This window comes from Erpetoichthys calabaricus, chromosome 3, assembly GCF_900747795.2.
Source record: "Erpetoichthys calabaricus chromosome 3, fErpCal1.3, whole genome shotgun sequence".
Taxonomy (NCBI): domain Eukaryota; kingdom Metazoa; phylum Chordata; class Cladistia; order Polypteriformes; family Polypteridae; genus Erpetoichthys; species Erpetoichthys calabaricus.
The window spans coordinates 72196496-72219445 of NC_041396.2; the positions used below are offsets into that span (position 1 = coordinate 72196496).

At 37.6% G+C, this 22950-nt stretch overlaps 1 protein-coding gene across 1 annotated transcript in view; it reads left to right on the forward strand.

Annotated features, from left to right (window-relative positions):
* The window catches only part of eipr1 (EARP complex and GARP complex interacting protein 1), a 90061-nt gene that overhangs the window by 61064 nt on the left and 6047 nt on the right, over positions 1-22950 (forward strand). The window contains exons 7-8 of the mRNA XM_028796914.2: positions 15602-15769; positions 18664-18831. Coding sequence (XP_028652747.1) covers positions 15602-15769; positions 18664-18831 — 336 coding nt within the window. The remainder of the gene's footprint in view (positions 1-15601; positions 15770-18663; positions 18832-22950) is intronic.

Consider the following 22950-nt stretch of genomic DNA (forward strand, 5'->3'; position numbering starts at 1 on the left):
GTCTACATTGAGTACTGCAGAGGATTTCACCATACTCACCAAAAGTCCAATGGCTAATCAAACTAGAATAATCTCTTTAACATCATTTCTTTGCTGTCTTACCTGAAAGTAAGATGGCCGCTGAGATGTAAATGAACTATCTGACATTTAAATAATTCTCAAAAACATTGTGTGTTTATAGTGACATAAAAAGAAACAAACATCAAAGGCCAAACCACATCAAAGAGTAAAGATAATGCTGAATCCAGAACAGTTTAGCATACTGACTTGCAATGAAATGGAATTTGAATTTTTAATCCAAGTGTTTCTAATTTAACAAAAACATGTGCACACAGCACAAATTTTAACATAATAATAATTGTACATTGTAGGAGAGTCTGGAGTGTAAAATTATTTTAATATGCCAGCCATCCATGCTTAACTTTTTAGTCATAGTAAACTTTAAAGAAAAGCTTTTATTCTCTAGTAAATTAAAACTGTGGCATATATGGTATTCAGATTTTGGTAAAAATAAAATTATAGAGAAAATTTCTGTTATATTCTTCTGACTCTTTCTCTTTTCTGTTAAAACTCTGAACCCTAACATTAAAACAATACATTTTTTCAACGTTAGGCAAAAGATTCGAGTTCCCTATGTTTTTGAAAAAATATACCAGATTTTTCATATTGCGGCAGTTATGCTATTCATTCAATAATTCATATATGTTCTAAACTAAATATGGCAAGCATTCATAAAACATTTTGTGGACAAATTTACTTAGAAATCACTTACAAATAGAGCTAACCGTACAAAATTTTGAAATTTAAAAAGTTTCCATTTAAATAGCACTGCAAATTTTCAAAATCATCTGTCTTAAAACAGAGAAGTGTTCTGTGCGACCTCAAGTACTGATTAATTTACTTTTTAAATTACCTTAATACAGTTTATTTTAACTTCCATGTTTTCTAGTTTTACATATCCGATAGTTTTCCCGATGGCAAAACAAATACCCAATGCAAGGTACTGAAACACATGTATAGTTGAACAACCTTTTTCATAGATTTAAACTCTTTTTTTCCCACATTTTATTGATTTTATTAAAATAAAATAACATTCCATACAAGCAAGTCAAGTTTAAGAAAACTAGGTTAAAAACAAATCAACCCCCACTCATGAGAAAGAGAGGTAGGACAGCAGAGTAAAACTTCTTTAATAATAGTAAAAATATGTAAATAAATAAATGAATTAAAATAAATAGAATAAAAAAGAGGGGAGAGAATCCACTTCCTCAATATAAATGCTTATTCTAAAATGTTATTGATTAGATCCTGCCATGTTCAGATCCTCTAAGTGAGAATTTGATTTTTTTATAACAGCAGTTACCCACTGACTTAAAATAAGTGAGTTAGGATTCTTCCAGTTGAGCCAAAGTCTGTGTGCCAATTGTGAAGTAAAGGCACATGTTTGTCCTTCTCCACTTTAAGCCCATTTGGGAGTCCATCAAACACAGCTGTTAATGGATTAGGAGGGATTGTAACCTCAAGGCTGTCTGAAAACATGTGGCCCAATGAGGCTGGAACTTGATTGCAACATTCGCAGGTTGGATCTTGCCCTGGAAACATTATGGACAATTTCTAACGAGACAGATGTGCTTGATATATAATTTTAAGTTAAATATTTGTATGCTTTGCGCATATGGAGCTTGAGTGAATTCTGTGCATTGATACCTTCCACTCCTTTTCTGAGATGTTGAGTGAGAGATCCTTTTCTCACTGTACTCTGGGATCTTTGAAAGGGAGGGACTTTACAATGTTTGTATATATTACGGAAATGCTGTCTCAGTCCTCAAGACTGATCAATATTTTTTCCGGAATAGAGGTAGGTGGGAGGTGAGGGAAATTGGGCAGGTTTTGTTTAACAAAGTTTCTAATTTGAAGGTAGTGATAGAAATGTGTTGCTGGAAAGTTAAATTTGGACTGTAATTATTTGTAGGATGTGAAGACGTTGTCTATGTACAGATCTCTAAGTGACTTAATCCCAAATGTTTTCCAGACATTAAAAACTGTGTACGTTTGAGAAGGTGGAAAAAAGTGGTTGTTGTGCAGAGGTGCCACAGATAAAAGCTTCTCTATCTTAAAATACTTCCTACATTGGTTCCATATTCTGAATGAGTGAAGCACAATTGGGTTGTTAGTATATTGGCGATGACTTGTACTTATTGGGGTGGAAAGCAAGGGATATAAAGAAGTACTGCAGGATTTTACTTATTTTGCGGACTAAGCCTGTGTCTGTTCATCTATTTGTGTCAGTATCCAGGTTTTTATAGCTTGTATATTTACCGCCCAGTAATAAAATTGAAAGTTACATAGAGCTACCTTCTGCCTTAGGTCTTTGTAGGGTTGCCCTTTGGATATGTGGATGTTTTGAATTCCACATAAATGAGGATATGATTGAATCTAATTTCTTAAACAATGATTTATTGATGTATATTGGAATGTTTTGAAATAGAAAAAGAAGCTTAGGAACAATGTTAATTCTTCCAGCTAAAGAGAGATGGAGGATAGACCATCTATGCAAGTCTTGCTTAATTTTTTCCATGCAGACAGAAAAATTTTGTTGATAAAGAGCTTTATGTTTATTTGTGATGTTTATCCCTTGCTATTTAAACTTATCTACAGTGACAAAAGGAAAGGTGTCCAATCTAATATTGTGCGCTTGAGAATTCACTGGAAAGAGCACACTTTTGTTCAAATTAATTCTGAGACCAGACATCTTTTGAAATTCTGTTAGTGCAGTCAGGACTGCAGGAAAGGTATATTGTGGATCGGATATATACAGTACCATATCATCTGCATAGAGAGAAATTTTCTGTTCAAGTCCTTCTCTGATAATCCCCTTTATCTCATAAGCATTTCTACAGTGAACTGCCAGTGGCTAAATGGCAATTGCAAAAAGCGGTGACAAGGGACATCCTTTTCTAGTACCACATTCTCGTTTGAAGTAGTCTGAATTAATGTTGTTAATATAAACTGAAGCTTCTGGACTGGTATTCAGTAGTTTAATCCAAGCACAAATGTTCGGGCCAAACCCAAATTTGTCCAATATGTTGAAAATGTAGTTCCATTCAACCATATCAAACGCTTTTTCTGCATCCAACGATGATAATATCTCCGGGGTGTTAGACTTTGTGGATGAATATGTTACATTAAACAGGTGTTGAGCATTGGAAGGTAAGTGTATGCCTTTAATAAATCCAGTTTGGTCTTGTTATATTACTGAAGGAAGCACTTTCTCAATCCTAACAGCTAGAACTTTGGAGAGAATGTTAACATCATTATTCAAAAGTGACATTGGTCTGTATGATGCAAATTGTAATAAGTCCTTATTTTGCTTAGGAAAGATGGTAATTAAAGCTTGACGAAAAGTTTGAGGTAGAATTTTATTGTCTCTAGGTTCTGTAAATGTTGCTAATAAAAGGGGAGCTAACTTAATTGAGAATTTTTTATAAAATTCGGCAGGGTAGTCATCAGGGCCTGTTGCTTACCCACTCTGAAGTGAGTTTATAGCATCTAGTAATTCTGATAGTCCAAGAGGTTTATCCAATTCCTCTACACTGATAGTATCTAGTTGTGGTATCTGTAATGTATCCAGAAATGCGTTAGGTTGTGTCTTGTCTTCTTTAAACTCAGTAGAATATAAAGACTTACAGTAGTCTCTAAATGTGTGCATTATATTTTTGTGGTCAATGATTTTGTCTCCGTCTGTGTCGGTAATTGCTGGGATTGCATTGTGAACTTCCTGCTTGTGGATTTGTTGAGCTAAGATCTTATTAGCTTTCTCTCCATGTTCATAGTAATGAAGTCTTGATTTAAAAATGAGTTGTTCTGTTTCTTTAGTTGTCAAGAGGTTGAATTCTGAATGCAGAGCCTGTCTTTTCCTAAGAAGTGCTTCATTTGGACACCTGTCATGTTCTTGATCTATTCTGGTAATTTCACTGATTAACTCTGATATCTTCTTGGTTTCCAATTTATTTTTCTGGGAAAGATATGAGATAATCTGTCCTTTTAAGAAAGCCTTTAGAGTTTCCCAGAGTATTCCTGCAGAAACTTCCGAGGATGTATTTCTCTGTAAAATAAAATCGATATAAATTCTGTACAGTTCTCATCTGCTAATGAAAGTGGGTTAAGACGCCAGCTGCGAGATGAGTATTTGGGGAATAGTGATTTTAACTCCATGATCAAAGGGGCATGGTTTTGTATAGTAGTATAACAATAATAGTATTGTACTTACGAGATTTAATTGTAGGCAAGAAATTGTTATCTATAAAAAAAAATAATCAGTTCTTGAATAGCAGTAATGCACTGGTGAGTAGAAGAAATGTGCTGTTGAGTTAGGGTTTAGAAAGTTCCAGGGGCTGATAAGTTGTGATTAGTTACAAACTGTGTAATTGTTTTTGCAGTGTTAGATGTCATCTCCCCTGTGGCAGGAGACCTATGTAGGTCTGGATTTAAAACACAATTAAAGTCCCCAGCCATTATAATTTTATGAGTGTTCACATCGGGAATGAATGCAAATATGTTTTGGATGAAGTCCCTATCATCCAGATTGGGTGCGTAGATATTTATCAAAATCACTTTACAGTTAAATAAATTACCCATGACAATCACATATCTCCCTTCAGAATCAGATGCTACATCTGATACTACAAATGAGATTGTTCTATGTATAAGAATTCCCACACCTCTAGTTTTCTTTGTAAAGCTAGAATGGAATATTTGGCCAGTCCAATCTTTGTGTAGCCAAAACTGATCCTTATTTAGTAAGTGGATCTCCTGTAAAATACTATTTTAGCGTTTAGACCTGTTAGGTGAGAGAATCTTTCTCTTTAATTTGTGATTCAGCCCTTTAACATTCCAGCTCACAAAGGTAACTGTTTGGTCATGAAGACATTGCTTCTGAACTTTTGTTGTCATATTGTAGTCTTAAGATAAAACAGGTTTGACCTTAATTGCCAATTTTCTCCGGAGTTATTGCCATGAAGCCTAATGTTATGTTGGCACTTCTACGTATAAGGATTAAAAGGATAGATTAAGAACAGCTTGCTCTCTTCTTTCCCCTCCCCCCACCCCCCATTTTGCCTCCCAACGTGAGGCTAGACCACACTTCTCAAAGCCCCAGTTCTCTGACATACCTAGAGACAGAGCACAGTTAAAACAAAACAAGCCCACCAGCAGCAGCGTATAAGGATTAAAATAGAGATATCTATTGACAATACAGTCCAAATACTATAAGCATAAAATACAATCTTGAACCGTCTTGAGAGTGTAAACCCAGGGAATGATGTTAAACAGTAGCCCTGGATAAGCATAGTAAGCCCTAATAAAATTAACAAAGGGTATGATGTTAAATAGTCTCCTTAAAAAAACACATACATACATATATGCACATAATTGTAATTAAAACATAAATAAAAAGTGGTCAAGAAGTAAATAGGATGTATAATTATGGTACCAGTATCATTGCAAGTGGATCAAACAGCTGGTAAGATCTTCTTTGCCATGCCAGGATAGAATGCGACCCATGATTGTATTTTTTCAAAAAAGTGTCGGGATCAGTTTTTTTAGCTCTTTTTCTGCTTCCTCCGTAGAAGTAAAAATGTAGAGTTTGCCTTGAATGTTCACTTTAAGTTTGGCAGGGTACAAGAGGCTGTATCTGATCTCGGCTTTCTGAAAGCACTGTTTCATGTTGTAAAATGTGTCACATTTAGCAGCTGTTTAGGGTGAGAAATCAGGGAAAATACGAATGTGGTTATTTTCAAATATAATCTCATGTTTCTGTCTGAGAAGTAGCATTATATTTAATTTAATTTAATTAAAAGTGTAATTTTTCAAAATGCATGATGAGAGACCTAGGTTTAGAGGTGTTTGATCCCCCTATGTGGTAAGCTGCTGCTATCGTGTATGATTTTTAGAGAATACGAATTTCACTAGGTTTGGACTTTCACGATTGTCAGGGAGACCTTTGATTCTAATATTATTTCTTCTGCATCCATCTTCCAGTACAGCTAGTCTGTCTCCGAGTACTTTGCATTCAGAATTTGTAGCCATTGCTTTTCCGTCAGCGATAGATGCCAGTTGTTCAGCTCTTTCAATACAAGTCATGAACATTTGCTTAACGCCTTCCAACTGAGCGCCCAGTGCTCTAAGTTTATTCTAAAACTTAGATGCATTTTCCTGTATTTGTTCCTCAGTTTTTCTAGCATACCTTTAAAGTTTGCCTCAGAGTGATTATTTAAATGTTTTTCTTGGACTTTAATATCCTGAAGTAGCTTTTCGTTTGTCTTGTGTATGTCATTTATTTCTTTCTTTATATCATTTATTTCCTTCTTTATATTATTCTTAAGCTCCTTTATGTCTTGAGCGGTGGCCATTGCGGCGCTAATTACCTTCAGCTCGGATTTATCGTTTCGGTCTTCTCCATGCTTTGCGGATGAAGTGGCAAGCCCAGTTGGAGTCCATGTTCCCAGGTCACAAGGAGTAGTTGACAATGTTAAAGGTAAGACCATTTTCAGTTTCAATGAAACTTCTGGAATCAACGAGCTATCCTGGCCCAACTCGCTTGTACAATCGCTCCCACTTTCACTCTCGACTAGTGACGATGTAGCAGCATTAGGTCACAGGAAATCCGTGCTTTCGCCTATCTGTTCCAGGTCAGTCTCTGAAAGGCTGTACCCTAAACTTGGACTTGATACCCGTCTAGGCTTGGATGAAGCTTTAGCTGTCTTTTCCGTTTCTTTCTGAGCCCCTTTTCTACGGGACATGTTTATATATGCTTGCATATACTGTAATTGAGCCTCTTCAGGTTGAGTAAATACAGGATACCTCAGGATGATTAAAAAAAGAGAAAAAATAGCACAGATGCTAATGGAGTTCCGCTTCAGACATCCATCTCCCGTAACGGACGAGATCAACTCCAGATTTAAACTCTTCATCAGGAACCTATTTAAAATTGAATGTTTAAGAAATATGAGTTACAATTAGCCATGAACTCTTTACATCCAATAAATATCAATAGTACATCAATAGATAACAGTTTTACATCAGCTGAGTTGGAATCTGGTGTCTATTAAAGCTATTTTTGTTTGGTTTTTAAATATATATTGTAAAATGCTTTAAAAAAAAAGTACCTTATGTGTTCTACTAATACACATAACTAATTTCTGTGGACCCTATGTCTGAATATGACTTACTATTATAAAATATTTAAAATAATGTGATATCCCTATCTTAGATGAAATAAACAAAAACTAAAAATGCTTCAGCTTCCAAAACAATCAATAAAGTCCCCAAATACATCTGATTAATTTGCTTTGCATACATTTTCTGACATGATAATTACTTTTTTTACATATAGATATAAATTAACAGTGTGATGCAAATGATAAAGGTACCAGAAGCTTACCTTATAATGTAGTTCTGTTTACACCTAAGTGTGTTCTGAATGTGTTTTGGTAAATATTTGGGGAAAAATGAAAGAGGAAAAACTTAAGAATCAAGGATTACTAATCTACTCACGTCCACAAATCATTTGGATGTTATTCTTGGAAAAGAAAAAGTTGCAATAGAAGAATGACCTGACATGAGAAAATGAAAGCCATTGATTTAAATATCATGTTCTGTTGTCAACATGGATTGACTTTGGATTAGAGCAAAACCCCTGCTCATTGCGGCCTTCCAGCACTGAACTTGAGGACTTGTGATTTAGTTGCTCCTTGAAAATTCAGTTTATTGTTGCTCTATTATTAGTAAATGAACAAATTATTTCAAAAGTTAAGATATAGAACTAAGCTGTAAGTTTTACATAGATCAGGAGTACAACACCTACTCATATCACCCCTGTGTAGAATGTGTGCTTATATACAACATTGTCATTTTATTTACTACATTTTAGCAGAGTGTTAAAATGCTTTATCTTTCCAATGTCTTGTCTCGGTGGTAGAGGACTGGTGCCTTTCTGACTTCTTGCCACTGATATTGCAGTCTACAAGATAGATACATTATGATTTGTTTTGTTTTGTTTTGTTTGTACTTAACACTTGGCCTGCTTCTGAGCTTGAATCTTCAGAGGGAGAGAAACAGCTCCTTCTCTGTGTGTCAGAAATCAGAGAAGAGGAGGTGAGTGTGAAGCACACTTTTGTTTGTAGCACTGTCTCCAGTGCTTCATTTTGCATTTTTAATTTAATGAAAGCAGGTGAAAAGTTATTATTACATAACACCACAAAAGCAAGCAACATCACAGGCACCTTACACAGCAAACACAAATAAAAATCACTTTCAAATAAATGATATAAAACAATTTAAAAGCAAATACAAATAAAAACATAAAATTCAGAGAGAACTACAAAGAGCTAAAAACTTTATTTTAACAAATATGGAATAGCATGTCTATGTATTATAATGTTCATGGTGACTGGTTACTTCACATTGTTGCAAAATTAATTTATGGGTTATGTTTGAATGGTAGCATGACAACTAACAGTTCTTCCTATAAGATGTAGTTTTTCTTTATTGGCTACAGAGGAGCAAGAATCCAAAAATTAAAAGATATTTTGGCACTGAGGATATCAAGCAATTAAGCATTTATTTTGTCCCATTCTTCCTGCAAACACTTAAGGCGTGCAACAGTACGGGGTTGTTGTTGACACATTTTTCACTTCAAAATTCTCCTCACATTCTCTACTGGGGACAGGTCAGGACTGCAGGCAGGCCAGTCCAGTACCTGGACCCTCTTCTTCCACAGCCATACCTTTGTAATGTGTGCAGAATGTGGTTTTGTATTGTCTTGTTGAAAAATGCATGGATGTCCCTGGAAGAGATGTCATGTTGAAGGCAGCGTATGTTGCCATAAAATCTCAATTTACTTTTCTGCATTAATACTGCCGTCACAGAAGTAAAAAATTACCTTTGCCAACGGCACCAACACAACCCCATACTATGACAAACCCTGGCTTTTGGATTTGTTGCTGATAATAATCTGGATGGTCCTTTTTATCTTTGGTCCGGAACAGAGGGCAATAATTTTTCTTCCAAAAATGATCTGGAATATTGATTCGTCTGTCCACAACACGTTTCCACTGTGTGATGTTTCATCCCAGATGCCTCAAAGCCCAGAGAAGTCTGTACCATTTCTGGACATGGTTAACATAAGGCTTCTTTTTGAAAAGTGAAATTTTAAGTGGCATTTGTGAATGTAACTCTGTATTGTAGTGCTTGCCAAAGGTTTGCCAAAGTAATCCCTTGCCCATAAGGGTTTATATCAGCTATTAAAGAGTGACAGTTCTTGATGCAGTATTGTCTGAGGGATCGGAGATCACGACTGTTCAGCTTAGCCTTGTGCCCTTGACCTTTAAGCACTGAAATTCCTCCAAATTCCTTGAATCGTTTAATGATGGAATAATATGCAAATCCCTTCCAATCTTTCTTTGAGGAACATTTATTTAAACATTTCAATAATTTTCTCATGCATTTGTTGACAAAGTGGAGATCCTCTGCCTGTCTTTGCACCTCAGACATTCAGCCTTTTGTGAATACTGCTTTTGTACCAAATCATGATTACAATCACCTGTTGACATTTCCTGCTTGAAATCACATCATTATTTTTTTTTACCTCATTACTGGCCCTAATTTGCCCAGTCCCAACTTTTTTGGAATGTGTTGCAGGCCTGAAATACAGGAATGGATGTATATTAACAACTGAAATGAAGTTGACTAGACAAAATATGAGTTGTCTTGGGTTCATACTGCTTGCAATAAAGTAAAAGTGAAAGTAAATTTAAGAATCACTGCTATTTTTAATTCCATTTTCCATATTGATATTCCATATTTTGATTTGGGGTGGTAAACCAATGGATTAGCCATAAATGCCAGGCACCACAACCAGTTCCTTTCATTAGTTCATATGTTTGCTAATTAATTATTTATTAGAAGCATATGTAATTGACTATGATGTAAAGGGTTGCATTGAGGCACAGCAGATAGCAGTGTTGCCACATAGTTTCATAAACATGGAATCTTCTCCTTACCTGGCAATTCTCTGAGTGGAGTTTGAATGTTCTTCTTATATTCATACTATCTTTATAAAGTTTTGTTTTCATTTTTCTCATGTTTATTGGTGAGTCCTCCTGTCATGGACTGAAAAAATTTACAGGGCTTCTCCTGTCTTGCATCCTAAGCTACCAGAATAGACTTCTGTTTCCTGCACTCATGCAACGGAAAAAGCAAATTCAGAAAATTAACTAGATTAAATTTAAACAGAAAGATTAAAATTAAACGGAATCTCAGAATGTTATGCTGGACTTTAATCTATCTCATAAAACACCTCCACTTGGATGATTTCACATTTTATTGAGTCACAACACTGAACCAGCATTTAAATAGGGTTTTCAACACACTGCTCAAGTAGACCTTTGTATAATGCTAAATTGAAAAAATAAGATTTTTTTCTAAATTAGTTAAACATATCAAAGTAATCGATGACATACATATAAGCATAACCCCCAGGAATATTACTTTTAGGAGACATTGCACTTGTGAGTCTCTATCAGTGTTGCATATCTGGAATTTTTGACCATTTTTCTTAGCAGAATTGCTTAAGCTCCATCAAATTGCTTAGGGACTGTTTGTCAGAAGCAGCATTTAAAATAAGTCATTCCACAAATCCTTATCTGGACTGAGGTCACTCCAGGACAATAACCACTTTGGTCTTATGCCACTCCAAGTGTGGCTTTTGCTGTGTGTTTCAATTCACTGTAACAATATACTTGCCATGTTGTATTTATAATTGACGTTCCTGTTGCCCACATGTACCACTTTGCAGTTTTCCACATTAAACTGCATTTTGCAAGTGTTCACCCAGTTCTGAAGATTGCCCGGGTCTTTTTGAATTATTTTCGTATGCCATTCCTCCAATTGCAGTATCCTGTTCGAATTTCACAAATTTACTAACTATACTGGAAGTGGTGTCATTAATAAAAATCAGCAAAGTAACGGCCCAAAGGCATATCCCTAAGGGACTCCATTGATGACTTCACTCCATGTACTCACTTTTTATACTCTTTGTCTCCTGTCAGATAACCAACTTCAGAGCCAGTTTTGTAGGTTACCTCTGTTGCCTACAGCTTCTAGTTTCAAATTACAGTTGTTCCATATTTTCTCACTTTTTCAATGATTGACTTCACTGTGCCATGAGGTATACTGTATATTCTGTGCCTATATATCCATGTCCCCACCTCATCACAGATCTGCTTTGAATGTTCCTTGGTTTGCATGGTGTAAAATTTTCTTGGAAATGAACTACCTACCTAGGGAAGCTTCCAGCTATAGGCATATTTGTTCTAACAGCATATGAAACTCTTTAATGGCACTCTGGTCAATTAATTATGTACCTGAAAGAAGAAAAGTGGGTACTTCAGAGGTAATTTAAGTCTGTCATATTATTAAAATCATTTTCTACATTTTATTTACAAAAATGGAAAAATCCCCTTTTTTTTAACCTTGACATTACAGAGATACTGGTTTCAAGTAATTTAGTTTGATAGCGTGATTTTTTTGAAAGGAATAGGAAAACAAATTTGAGAAAAATAGTTGTATCACAAACAGAGTGTTTTCACATTGCTGTGCCATTATGACATTATCCATATTTGTATTTATAGTAGTGGAAATATCATGTTAGGTACTGTATTTACATTTACACTTTGAAAGTTTGTCTTTGCATAGGCCTTGATTTTTGTAGTAGCCTGTTTTATATTGAATTCATTTGAGTCCCATTTCAGAAACATATTCTTAGTTTCGTGTCGTCGGACTTGCGGCCACATGTCTTGGACACTCGGGTGAAGAGAGGGGCGGAACTGTCAACTGATCACCACCTGGTGGTGAGTTGGCTTCAATGGTGGGGGAGGATGCCGGTCAGGCCTATTAGGCCCAAACGTGTTGTGAGGGTCTGCTGGGAACATCTGGCAGAGTCCCCTGTCAGAAGTAGCTTCAACTCCCACCTCCAGCAGAACTTCGACCACGTCCCGAGGAAGGTGGGGGACATTGAGTCTGAGTGGGCCATGTTCTGTGCCTCTATTGTTGAGGCGGCTGACCGGAGCTGTGGCCGTAAGGTGGTCGGTGCCTGTTGTGGCGGCAATCCCCAAACCCGTTGGTGGACACCGGTGGTGAGGGATGCTGTCAAGCTGAAGGAGTCGTCCTACCGGACCTTTTGTCCTGTTGGACTCTGGAGGCAGCTAATAGTACCGGCAGGCCAAGTGGAATGCGGCTTCGGTGGTTGCTGAGGCAAAAACTCAGGCATGGGAGGAGTTTGGGGAGGCCATGGAGAATGACTTTCGGATGGCTTCGAGGAGATTCTGGTCTGGCGTCTCAGAAAGGGGAAGCAGTGCAGTGTCAACACTGTATATGGTGGGGATGATACGCTGCTGACCTCGACTCAGGACATTGTGGGTCGGTAGGGGGAGTACTTTGAAGACCTCCTCAATCCCACTAACATGCCTTCCACTGAGGAAGCAGAGCCTGGGGACTCGGGGGTGGGCTCCCCCGTCTCTGGGACTGAGGTCACCGAGGTGGTCAAAAAACTCCTTGGTGGCAGGGCCCCGGGGGTGGATGAGATACGCCTGGAGTTCCTCAAGGCTCTGGATGTTGTAGGAATGTCTTGGTTGACATGTCTCTGCAGCATCGCATGGACATCGGGGACAGTGCCTATGGATTGGCAGACTGGGGTGGTGGTCCCCCTCTTTAAGAAGGGGGACCGGAGGGTGTGTTCCAACTATAGAGGGATCACACTCCTCAGCCTCCCTGGAAAAGTCTATTCAGGGGTTCTGGAGAAGAGGGTCCGTTGGATAGTCGAACCTCGGATTCAGGAGGAACAGTGTGGTTTTCGTCCTGGTCGCGGAACAGTGGACCAGCTCTACACCCTTAGCAGAGTCCTGGAGGGTGCATTGGAGTTTGCCCAACCAGTCTGCATGTGTTTTGTGGACTTGGAAAAATCGTTCGACCGTGTCCCTTGGGGAATCCTGTGGGGGGTGCTCCGGGAGTATGGGGTACCGGACCCCCTGATAAGGGCTGTTCGGTCTCTATACAACCGGTGTCAGAGCTTGGTCCGCATTGCCGACAGTAAGTCGAACCCGTTTCCAGTGAGAGTTGGACTCCGCCAGGACTGCCCTTTGTCACCGATTCTGTTCATAACTTTTATGGACAGAATTTCTAGGCGCAGCCAGGGTGTTGAGGGGGTCCGGTTTGGTGGACTCAGGATTGGGTCACTGCTTTTTGCAGATGATGTTGTCCTGTTTGCTTCATCAGGCCGTGATCTTCAGCTCTCTGTGGATCGGTTCGCAGCTGAGTGTGAAGCGGCTGGGATAGGAATCAGCACCTCCAAATCCGAGGCCATGGTCCTCAGCTGGAAAAAGGGGGAGTGCCCTCTCAGGGTTGGGAGCGAGATCCTGCCCCAAGTGGAGGAGTTCAAGTATCTCGGGGTCTTGTTCACGAGTGAGGAATGAATGGAGAGTGAGATCAACAGGCGGATCGGTGCTGCGTTCGCAGTGATGCGGGCTCTGCATCGGTCTGTCTTGGTGAAAAAGGAGCTGAGCCGTAAGGCAAAGCTCTCAATTTACCAGTCGATCTATGTTCCTACCCTCACCTATGGTCATGAGCTATGGGTAGTGACCGAAAGAACGAGATCGCGAATACAAGCGGCTGAAATGAGTTTGATCCGCAGGGTGTCTGGGCTTTCCCTTAAAGATAGGGTGAGAAGCTCAGTCATCCAGGAGGGACTCAGAGTAGAGCCGCTGCTCCTCCACATCGAGAGGAGTCAGATGAGGTGGCTCGGGCATCTGATCAGGATGCCTCCTGGATGCCTCCCTGGTGAGGTGTTCCAGGCACGTCCAACCGGGAGGAGGCCCCGGGGAAGACCCAGGACATGCTGGAGGGACTATGTCTCCCGGCTGGCCTGGGAACGCCTCGGGATTCTCCCGGAAGAGCTAGAAGAAGTGGCCGGGGAGAGGGAAGTCTGGGCATCTCTGCTCAAGCTGCTGCCCCTGCAAGGATGGATGGATGGATGGATTCTTAGTTGCTATAGCCATAGTTTATGATATGCATACCCAAAAAGTCAGAAATAGTGTTACTCAATAAATGATTACTTCACTGGCCTATCAAGTAATTTACCAAAAATACTTATAAACTGAGTCAAGCATAGCAATAGGAAGTTGATTACAGCACAGTTATAACTAAAGGAAGAAGCTGATTTAACACTTATAATACAGGAAATAGAAGCTGTTTTTTTCATCAGATATTTTCATCTTTCATTTTACAATTGCTTTCTGTAATCTTAAATTTACTAGCCAGTTTCATTCAGCCTGTTTGAAGGTCTCTGTATGCTAGTACAAAACACAGCGTTATTGTTTGAAGTTGTAATGAGTTGTTACTGTGTCTCTCTATTATGCTGTAAACATGGAAGCATTCAGACATTTTTAAAACCTACAAGTTTAACTGTTTGATAATAACGACAATGATTCAGTTAAATTTTACTGTTTATCTATTTATATCCACCTCTATATTTGTTAAATGTGAGAGCTGATAAACATATTTCAGATAATTGTTTTTTGATTATAGGACTCTGTATTAGATTGGTTTGCTTCATCTTGTCTGGTTAGATTTTGATAACCGATAAAATGTTTGTTCTTTTGTTGTCATAGAAACAAAAGCTTTTAAAATATACAGTTTATCCCCTTAGCGCATGTCGATTTGTCTGTAAACTGGAAGATGGACATCTTGTGAAAGCTTTAGTTTCCTTAAAAAAGGATGAATTTTGATTTACTTTCTCAGTACCTCCACGCTTACTGAAGCAGAACTAAACCCCATAACTTTGTCTGTTATATCCACAAGAGTCTCAAATACATGTTTAAAAAAAATCCTTCTATCGAGAGCTGTAACCTAAAGTTATTTTTTCAACAATTTCCTACTGCCTTTTATTACAAGCTAAACACTATGCTTTATTTTTGCTTTACATAGACTACTGTGCAATCTAAACTGGTTACTGAAGTTCAGTCATCTTTTGGAATTGGTATAAAATTAGCTATAATAGGAGACTGGTTATCCCTGCAGTCCCAACTATGTTAACCTGGGTTTAATTTTTGGCCTGGTTTTGTCATTTTGGAGTTTTTTTTCATTCTTTCTGTGTCTTAATGGGCTTTTGCTGTGTATTAAACTTTGCTGTCTCATGCCATAGATATATGCTTGTAAGGTTATGCATGAGTTTGTGTGGGTGTGTACCTGAGTATCAATTCAAAATACTTTGTGGTGTGTGCTGCTAGTAGTGAATTCAGGAAAGGAAATGATGAGTTCAGTATTGGATTAATGTATCAATAGTCTCTAGAATGTGTAGACAATATTATTCTGATATTCAATTGATAATGGTATACAACAATGAGGTATTAGTTTTGGTCTCTACTTAATATGGGGTTAAGCTAAATACTAGGCATGTCTGAGATAATAAACCATTAACACATTAGTTGTCATTTTCTGTTTTTCACAGTTAGTGGTATATTAAATTTCATATGTTTTTCTTTTGCAGTCAAATATACTGTATAGAAAATGCTCACGGACAGCTGGTGAGAGATTTAGACTTCAATCCAAACAAGCAATACTATCTGGCAAGCTGTGGAGACGATTGCAAAGTTAAATTCTGGGATATCAGAAATATAAACGAACCTGTGAAGAGCCTAGAAGAACATTCCCACTGGTATTCAAGCAAATTGTTTATATGTGGAAATAAACAATTATTATAGATAATTGAATAGGCTAAAATTACCAATTGATTGCCATATTATTTTTTATTATTAAAAATTTGTAAAAAAATCATGTTTTTAGCAGTTTTCTCTTCTAATTATTGGTATTTTTACTTTATTGAATATATTGCAAGTAAAATCTTTCACATGCAGAGTAGTTTGTGATAATCACGTGTTATTTTAATCATTAACAGTGATAAGCTAACTCTGCTGAATTTGAGTTTAGAGAAATCGCAGGAATGTTCATGAGTCAATCATCAAGGATAAACTGAACTAGTTCTGAGTGGATTATAATGGTGCAATTGTCTTTTAAGTGTCCCTGATGGCTAGAGAAACATCTGCAACCTCTGCTGGACCAATTATTGTGGCCAAAAATGTGACCTAAGCTGTGATGGTGCTAATCACTACACCACCATGCCACACTGAAATAAAATTAATGGAATTAAATATCAGGTCATTAGAATTTCTTGAAAACAGTAAGCATGAATTCTCTAAGGCTACCCCCCCAGATTTAACAGCAGGAACTCACTTCTTTCAAGCCACAGTGTACAGTTTGTTTTTTTTTTTTCCCCCTGATGCTTTTGCTCGTCCACCGCTGCTGCTTCTAAATAAGCACAATACTAAAGCACATGGATTCTTCACTGCTTTCTGTTTGCATCAACTGTACAGCACTCTGGGTAATATTATTAAAGGAATAGGCTTGTGTATTACATACAGGGCACACACAACTCCATAAAAAAATTAATTACCCTTAAGACACAAATACACAGACATATTTCTAATTCCTTTCTCTGCGTATGCTCATTTTCTGTGTAAATGTATTTGCAAGTTTTCGTTAAATTTTTAGCTTACTACTAGAATCAGTGTTATATATTTGAAGGGAGTTGTCCATTCCAACATTGGCTGCTCCAGCTCTACAATGTCACACTGTCCTCAGAAAGCATCATGGGGCAGTGGGGAAAAAAGTTAGTGTAAGCCAGCTGCGTGTCAAATTTCCAGGAAAATATTTTTTGAAGAAGGTTACTGACGAATACATACATATTAATTGTGAAAAGTGCTGATCAGCACTAATCAGTAATAATAATACATTTCATTATTTTCAAGCCAAATAAATCCTGCCCAGGGTTGCTTAGGTACTACAGATACAGAACAGCCAGGACAAGGAACCTGTGTATCACAAAGCTAACTCGTACATACACCCATGTAAGATGAATTTAAACACCAGAATTTTCACAATCTGTACTGATAGCAGGATTTTTGTAAATCTAACTAACCAAAAGCATACAATATTAAAAACAAACAACATCAGTAAGTGTTTTTGGTTTTAGTTAGGTAGTGTGGCAACCCAACTAAAGTGTGGCCTACTGACAAAGTTACTAGGCTGTAAACTACATTTTTCCTTGGAAGGGTCCTCAGCATAGACACACTTATTAAATACTGTGCAAAATCATAATCAATTCTGCCTTAAGCCTGAACTTGTAAAAAAAAAAAAAAAAAAAAAAAAATTCTCTTTTCATTCACATTCATTTTTAAGAGCTGTGAACCCTTCATATTCACAAGATATTTTACCAGCATATTTCTGATATCTCAGAAGTGAGCACAGAGATGAGTTACTACTTTACTAATATTTTGTATTATTAAGGCAAAAGAAGCCGTTGTTAAGGTCTTGTTACATAACAATATAACAGATTTCTTTTGCAGAACCTAAACTAAGTATTACCAAGGAGTCTTTCTGAAAAGCTGAAAATAGAATTGAACACATAACCAAGCCTTTGTAAGTTTGTAAGGTTTAACCATAATTCTATTATTCTACCAGACCCTAAAAATTAAGATGAAACCAAGCTGAAATAAAAGAGCTATGAGTCAAAAATAAGAGTATCGAAATAAAGGCTGTCTAACTGCACTTGTTCACTGATAAATCCATAATCTCGTACAAAGAGGCTGTAACTCTGCACTGTAATTTATGGCGAGTCTTTATAACATGAGTCAGGGAGGAGTTCCTATCAACCAGGCAAGATCCCTGAGCCACTTATTATCTTCCCACAGTGTCTTCTAAAATGGCAATATGATGCACTTAAAAGTTATCAACAAAAAAGTGTAAATTTTTCTCAAACAACGCAATAAATTCAAATTCATATATATATATATATAAAACAAAGCTCAGAAATTAAACCTTCAAAATGTAAAACTTATGAGTCAAAAAAAACCAATCATCCAAAGCACAAAAAAATTTCTCAGTCTGCCAAAACAGATTTCTCAGTTCCCAACAGTTGTTTGTTAGGTCTTGTTATGTAAAACATTTGAATTGAGAGATGCTATACTTAGTTCTTCACATCATATTCAGCAGGGATACAAATTTGAAGGATTTCTGCATTCTTAAAAATCAGATATATATGTTGGTGTCCATTGACATACGTCAGAATTCAGCTTTGTAACTGTACAATATTCGTGTTTAGAACAAGGGATAACTACTACTTCTTATTAAAGATAAGACACATTCCCTAATACTGCTGCTTATGTGCAAAATCATGTAAATGGTTACACACTGTATGGATCTGAATTTTATTATTTGCATCTTTCTTCTGTTCCTGTAAATCCAAAAAATAAATGTTATAATCTAGTAGAACATAATATAGAATTTTTTGATCAATTGAGGAAACAGTTTTCTCCACTTAGAATGACCTTCAACTCTAATATTATTACTTTTCCAATTGTAAAGAAGTAACACCATAATACATGAGCCTTTGAATTCTTAAAAAAAAATCTGTAGATTATATAATATAAACTGTAAATTTGGTATGCAAAAAAATAAACTTGGTATTATGTTTGTGAAATTTATTAATTTTAGGGTCTGGAGTGTGAGGTACAACCACTCTCATGATCAACTGGTACTGACTGGTAGCAGTGACAGCAGAATCATTCTTTCAAACATGGTGTCCATATCTTCTGAGCCTTTTGGCCATATTGTGGATGAAGATGAACTGAGTGACCAAGAAGACAATCATCAAGATGAGAAGTAAGCATTTTTATAATACATTTGAACTGTATGCATACTTTGACTAAACTCATTCATCATATGCTTTTAATTCTCTTCATCAGTAACCTTCTCATTTATCTAACATGAGAGAAATCTACCAAAATAATAAAGATTAATTTGACTATCTATTCATAGATTAAGCTAATGAATAATAATATGATACCGTTAAATTTATGGTTAGTTCTTTGTTCTCACATAGTGTCAGTGGTCGTAATTTGGATCTAACGATTAACAGAATTACTATAGAATTACTGCTCATTTGTCAATTTAAAAATTCCTTAAACTTTAGTCTCACAAGTTTAGAGCACAGTTTTCAATTAAGCTATTCATAATAAAAACACCCCAGTAATGTAGCCACTGCATATGTCTTGGAATTCAAGTGTAAAGAATATAAAGAAACAGCTTCTTGTTTTATGCTCATCTTTTCTAATTAGCCACGAACCTTGGTCTTTGCTTTTTCAAGTACACAATTTCACTATAGAGATGTGTAGAAATTATTTTGGATATTGGTGCAATAAATATGATTGTCTGTTGTTGTCTTGTTGTTTTATAGTGTTTATTCCGTATGTCTAAAACAATTCCCACTTTTACCGAAAAAATTCTTTCCCGTTCTGTTACATGTGGTTCAACAGGCAAGTTGCATGGATTGGAGGAGCATGATTTGCCTTTGCAGTGATAAATGTTTTAATTGTTGGGCCATGACTTGCATTGGTAATGCACATACATAAGTTCTGGTCACTTTGCTGGGGGGGGGGGAATAGGAGTTTGTATGAAATTGTATATAGTTATTAAATAATGAATTCATTTTAATTCAAGGTTAAATATTCCAATAGTAAAATAAAAACAATACTCCATTAAAGAGCTTCCTTTTTTAAAAATAAAATTGATCTCTTGATTATTTATGCATATGATGGCAAATATTTTCAGTGCATAAACTATAAATGCAAAACCAGCAATCATCTGTGTGGGTGGTGCATAATACAGCAGAAAAATGTTCCTTGTCACATTTAAAAATCACTGCCTGTAGCTCCAAAGACATTATTTTTTCTGGAAAATTCCTTTTGCCTCCCAACATCTGTCCCTTTTTTTTATTAGTGTATAATTTGCAGAAGGACTTCATTGAAATGTGTTAAAATTCCAGCCATGCTAAAATGAGAAGAAACTTTAAAGTTATTTTTATTTTACAAAAATATAAGCAAAATGATAACTGCAGTTGTATCACACCTGCAGTGTCTCTAGGAGATCCCCATGTCTGGATGACTTTTACACAGGAACCTCCCATTTTCTCCAACATTCCATATATAGGTTAGACTTATTGATAACTTAAATGTGACAGGAGTTAGTAAATGTGTATTGGCACTCCATCCATGGTTAATTGCTGCTTTGCTTTTGAAGTTGCTGGAATAAGAGTTTCTAGTAACCCAGTGTTACAGGAAAACAGAATAGTCATTAAAAGTGTTCACAGCCAGGAAAACCCAGTTTAACTGAAGAATCTTTTTTTAATTAGATACGGTTTCACAATTGAAAAAAGAGAACTGCCTTTAGAAATATGATGTTCCAGGCAGCACTTGGGCAAATGACGTTGACTTCTTTTTTATGTCCGCTAGAGCCAAATAAGCAGTTTGAGCCTTTGTTATGCGTAGATTTCTTTTAGCAAATGTCTGGCCTCACTTTAAGTTCGTTTCAAACTGAACCTGGAAGATACGAACTTATGTTAAAGTAATTATGTATGAACATCTTTTGTGTCAGCATAAGGATTGAGCCAGACTAACAGCTGAAGTGTGAACCCCCACCCCCTTAGCTTCAGGATGTCGGAGCTGTTGGCCCTGGACATCCGTGTATTGTCCGGGTTCACATCCGTGCCTTTGGCCGGACACCAAAAAGTCCAATAAGACATGGGTTTAAAGATCATGATCTGGCCTGATCCAGGGAACCCAACAGTCGCCTCTGAGCTGTGAATCGCTCCCAAAGGTTTTGGTTTTGTCAAGGAGTGTTTTAAAACACCTTTCTCTATCCCCAGAGGTCTGATGTGTTTAAGGCAGTCTAACTTGGACGGAACAGGGCTTTTTTAAAATATACAAAATATACCTCCGAGGCTTGATTTTCTTTATACGTCTCAAACGTTCTTTAAAAGGACCCTGTTGCCTATTAGATAGATAGATAGATAGATATTTAACGGTGTGTGTGTGTGTGATTTTTACAAGGCTTATATCAAACTATATTTAAAATGGGAGGTATTGGATGGAATAAGGGCTTGTTTTAGATATACTTTTTTATATAAATTACAAAGCCAAGGATAGCTTTTTATACGTCTCAAACATGTTTTAAAAGATCCCTGTTGCATATTATTTAACTGTGTGTGTGATTTTTAAAAATTTCTTAACTTTAAAAGTTGAGTACAACCTTTACATATCATGGACAGAAGGTCTGGGCTCTCACGAGCAATCAGGCTTCAGGGGGAGGGGGTGTGCACTTTCCCCCCGTTGTTTGCAGGGGCCACCCCCAACGGGACACCCTGCATCTTACAGCTATAGGCACTGGACAGTTCGGGCCTGCGCAGAACTCAGGCCCTGGACAGCTCGTACTCGAGGGCGCACGTAGAGGCTGCCTGATCTGAGAGTCTCAATTTAGACAGAGCCGGACAGCATGTATTTCTGTGGGCTTCGTGCACCCAGCGATGTGAAGTAAAGGCTTTTTCAGCGTAGAGACTGTCTGTGAGCTGGAGAAATCTGTTTGACTTAGATAAAAGGTTAGATAGATATTTTAAATAATACTGTAGATAGATAGATACAGAGGTTTCTTACCCAAAGCAATAAAGGCAGGAATAGCTATAAGGCAAATCGGACAGGCTGGAACATGTGTGCGTGTGTGGGACGGCCTGTCCTCGGGAGAAGTGATCAAGGAAGTGGAAGGGCAGTCATCAGGGGATGACTGACCGGGGCTGGAGGCCGAGGCAGAATGCCTGGGACCACCAATAGGTGTGGACGGCAGGGTCTGATAGAGACTTGCCCAAACATGTCGAGGATTCTTCCTTAACATGCCTGGACTTGTCCTCGGGAGAGGTGGGGCCGGGTGAAGGAGGGGTCAGATATCCATCAAGTCTGCTCTTGACAGTTTTCCTGGGGCATACAGGGGATGGGGGTGGGTTCAAGGAAGGGGCACACATCCATCAAATAAATCTTGACAGTTTTCCTGGGGAAAAACAGGAAGGGAGGGTTCAAGGAAGGGTCAGACATCTGCCAAACGGATCTTGACAGTTTCCTGGGGAAAACAGGAAGGGGGCGGGGTCAAGGAAAGGTCAGACATCCGGCAGGGAAAACAGCAAGGGGCGGGACTTAATGATGTAAATCCAAAGGGGCGGGGCTTAACTCATCAATCATTTTTTTGACAGAAACCGCCTGGCTTATACTACTGTCCTCCCTCCCAACTACAAATGTTAGCAGATGTGACATCAACCATCATTGTGTGGGATTTCCTCTGTCCTGAGAAAGGAAGGAACTTTAAAATGGTATAACCCAGGCTTCACTCCCCTTGTTGCAGAGTTCAAGTAGTCCCCATAAGGTCCTTGCAACACCTGTGTGTTCAACATCCAGGATAGGAAGAAAAAGATTGTGAAAAAGAAGGAAGGGATGGATTCGTGTCTAAGCAGCTCACAACTGATATCCTGTCATCACACATTTTGAAAATTACATTTATTTGTGAGTTAAATGTGAATATACCATAAGCAAGGGTAGGTAGAGCATAATAATATAGGTTGGGACCATGTGCTGATAGCACGTTGCCACACCCACTGGAGGTTTTTTCACAATGGCTGGAGTGCCAATCCTGCAGTAGAGCATAGCAGGGCTTTTATTCATGAGTAATTTACTCTTCTATGTAATAATCTGAAATTCAAGCCCAGGATACACCAACAGTAACCACTATTGTTTGCTAAACCTTTTAAAATTTCTTTCACCTCGGGTATTAATGATATCAGCATGTTTGCCATAAACTATTTACTGAAACTTTTTGTTTTGGTTAAGAAGATGTAAGCAAAGGTTTTAAGTATGCCACTGTGATATGTAAGGGTTATTCATAAGTATAATTTTATTTACAATG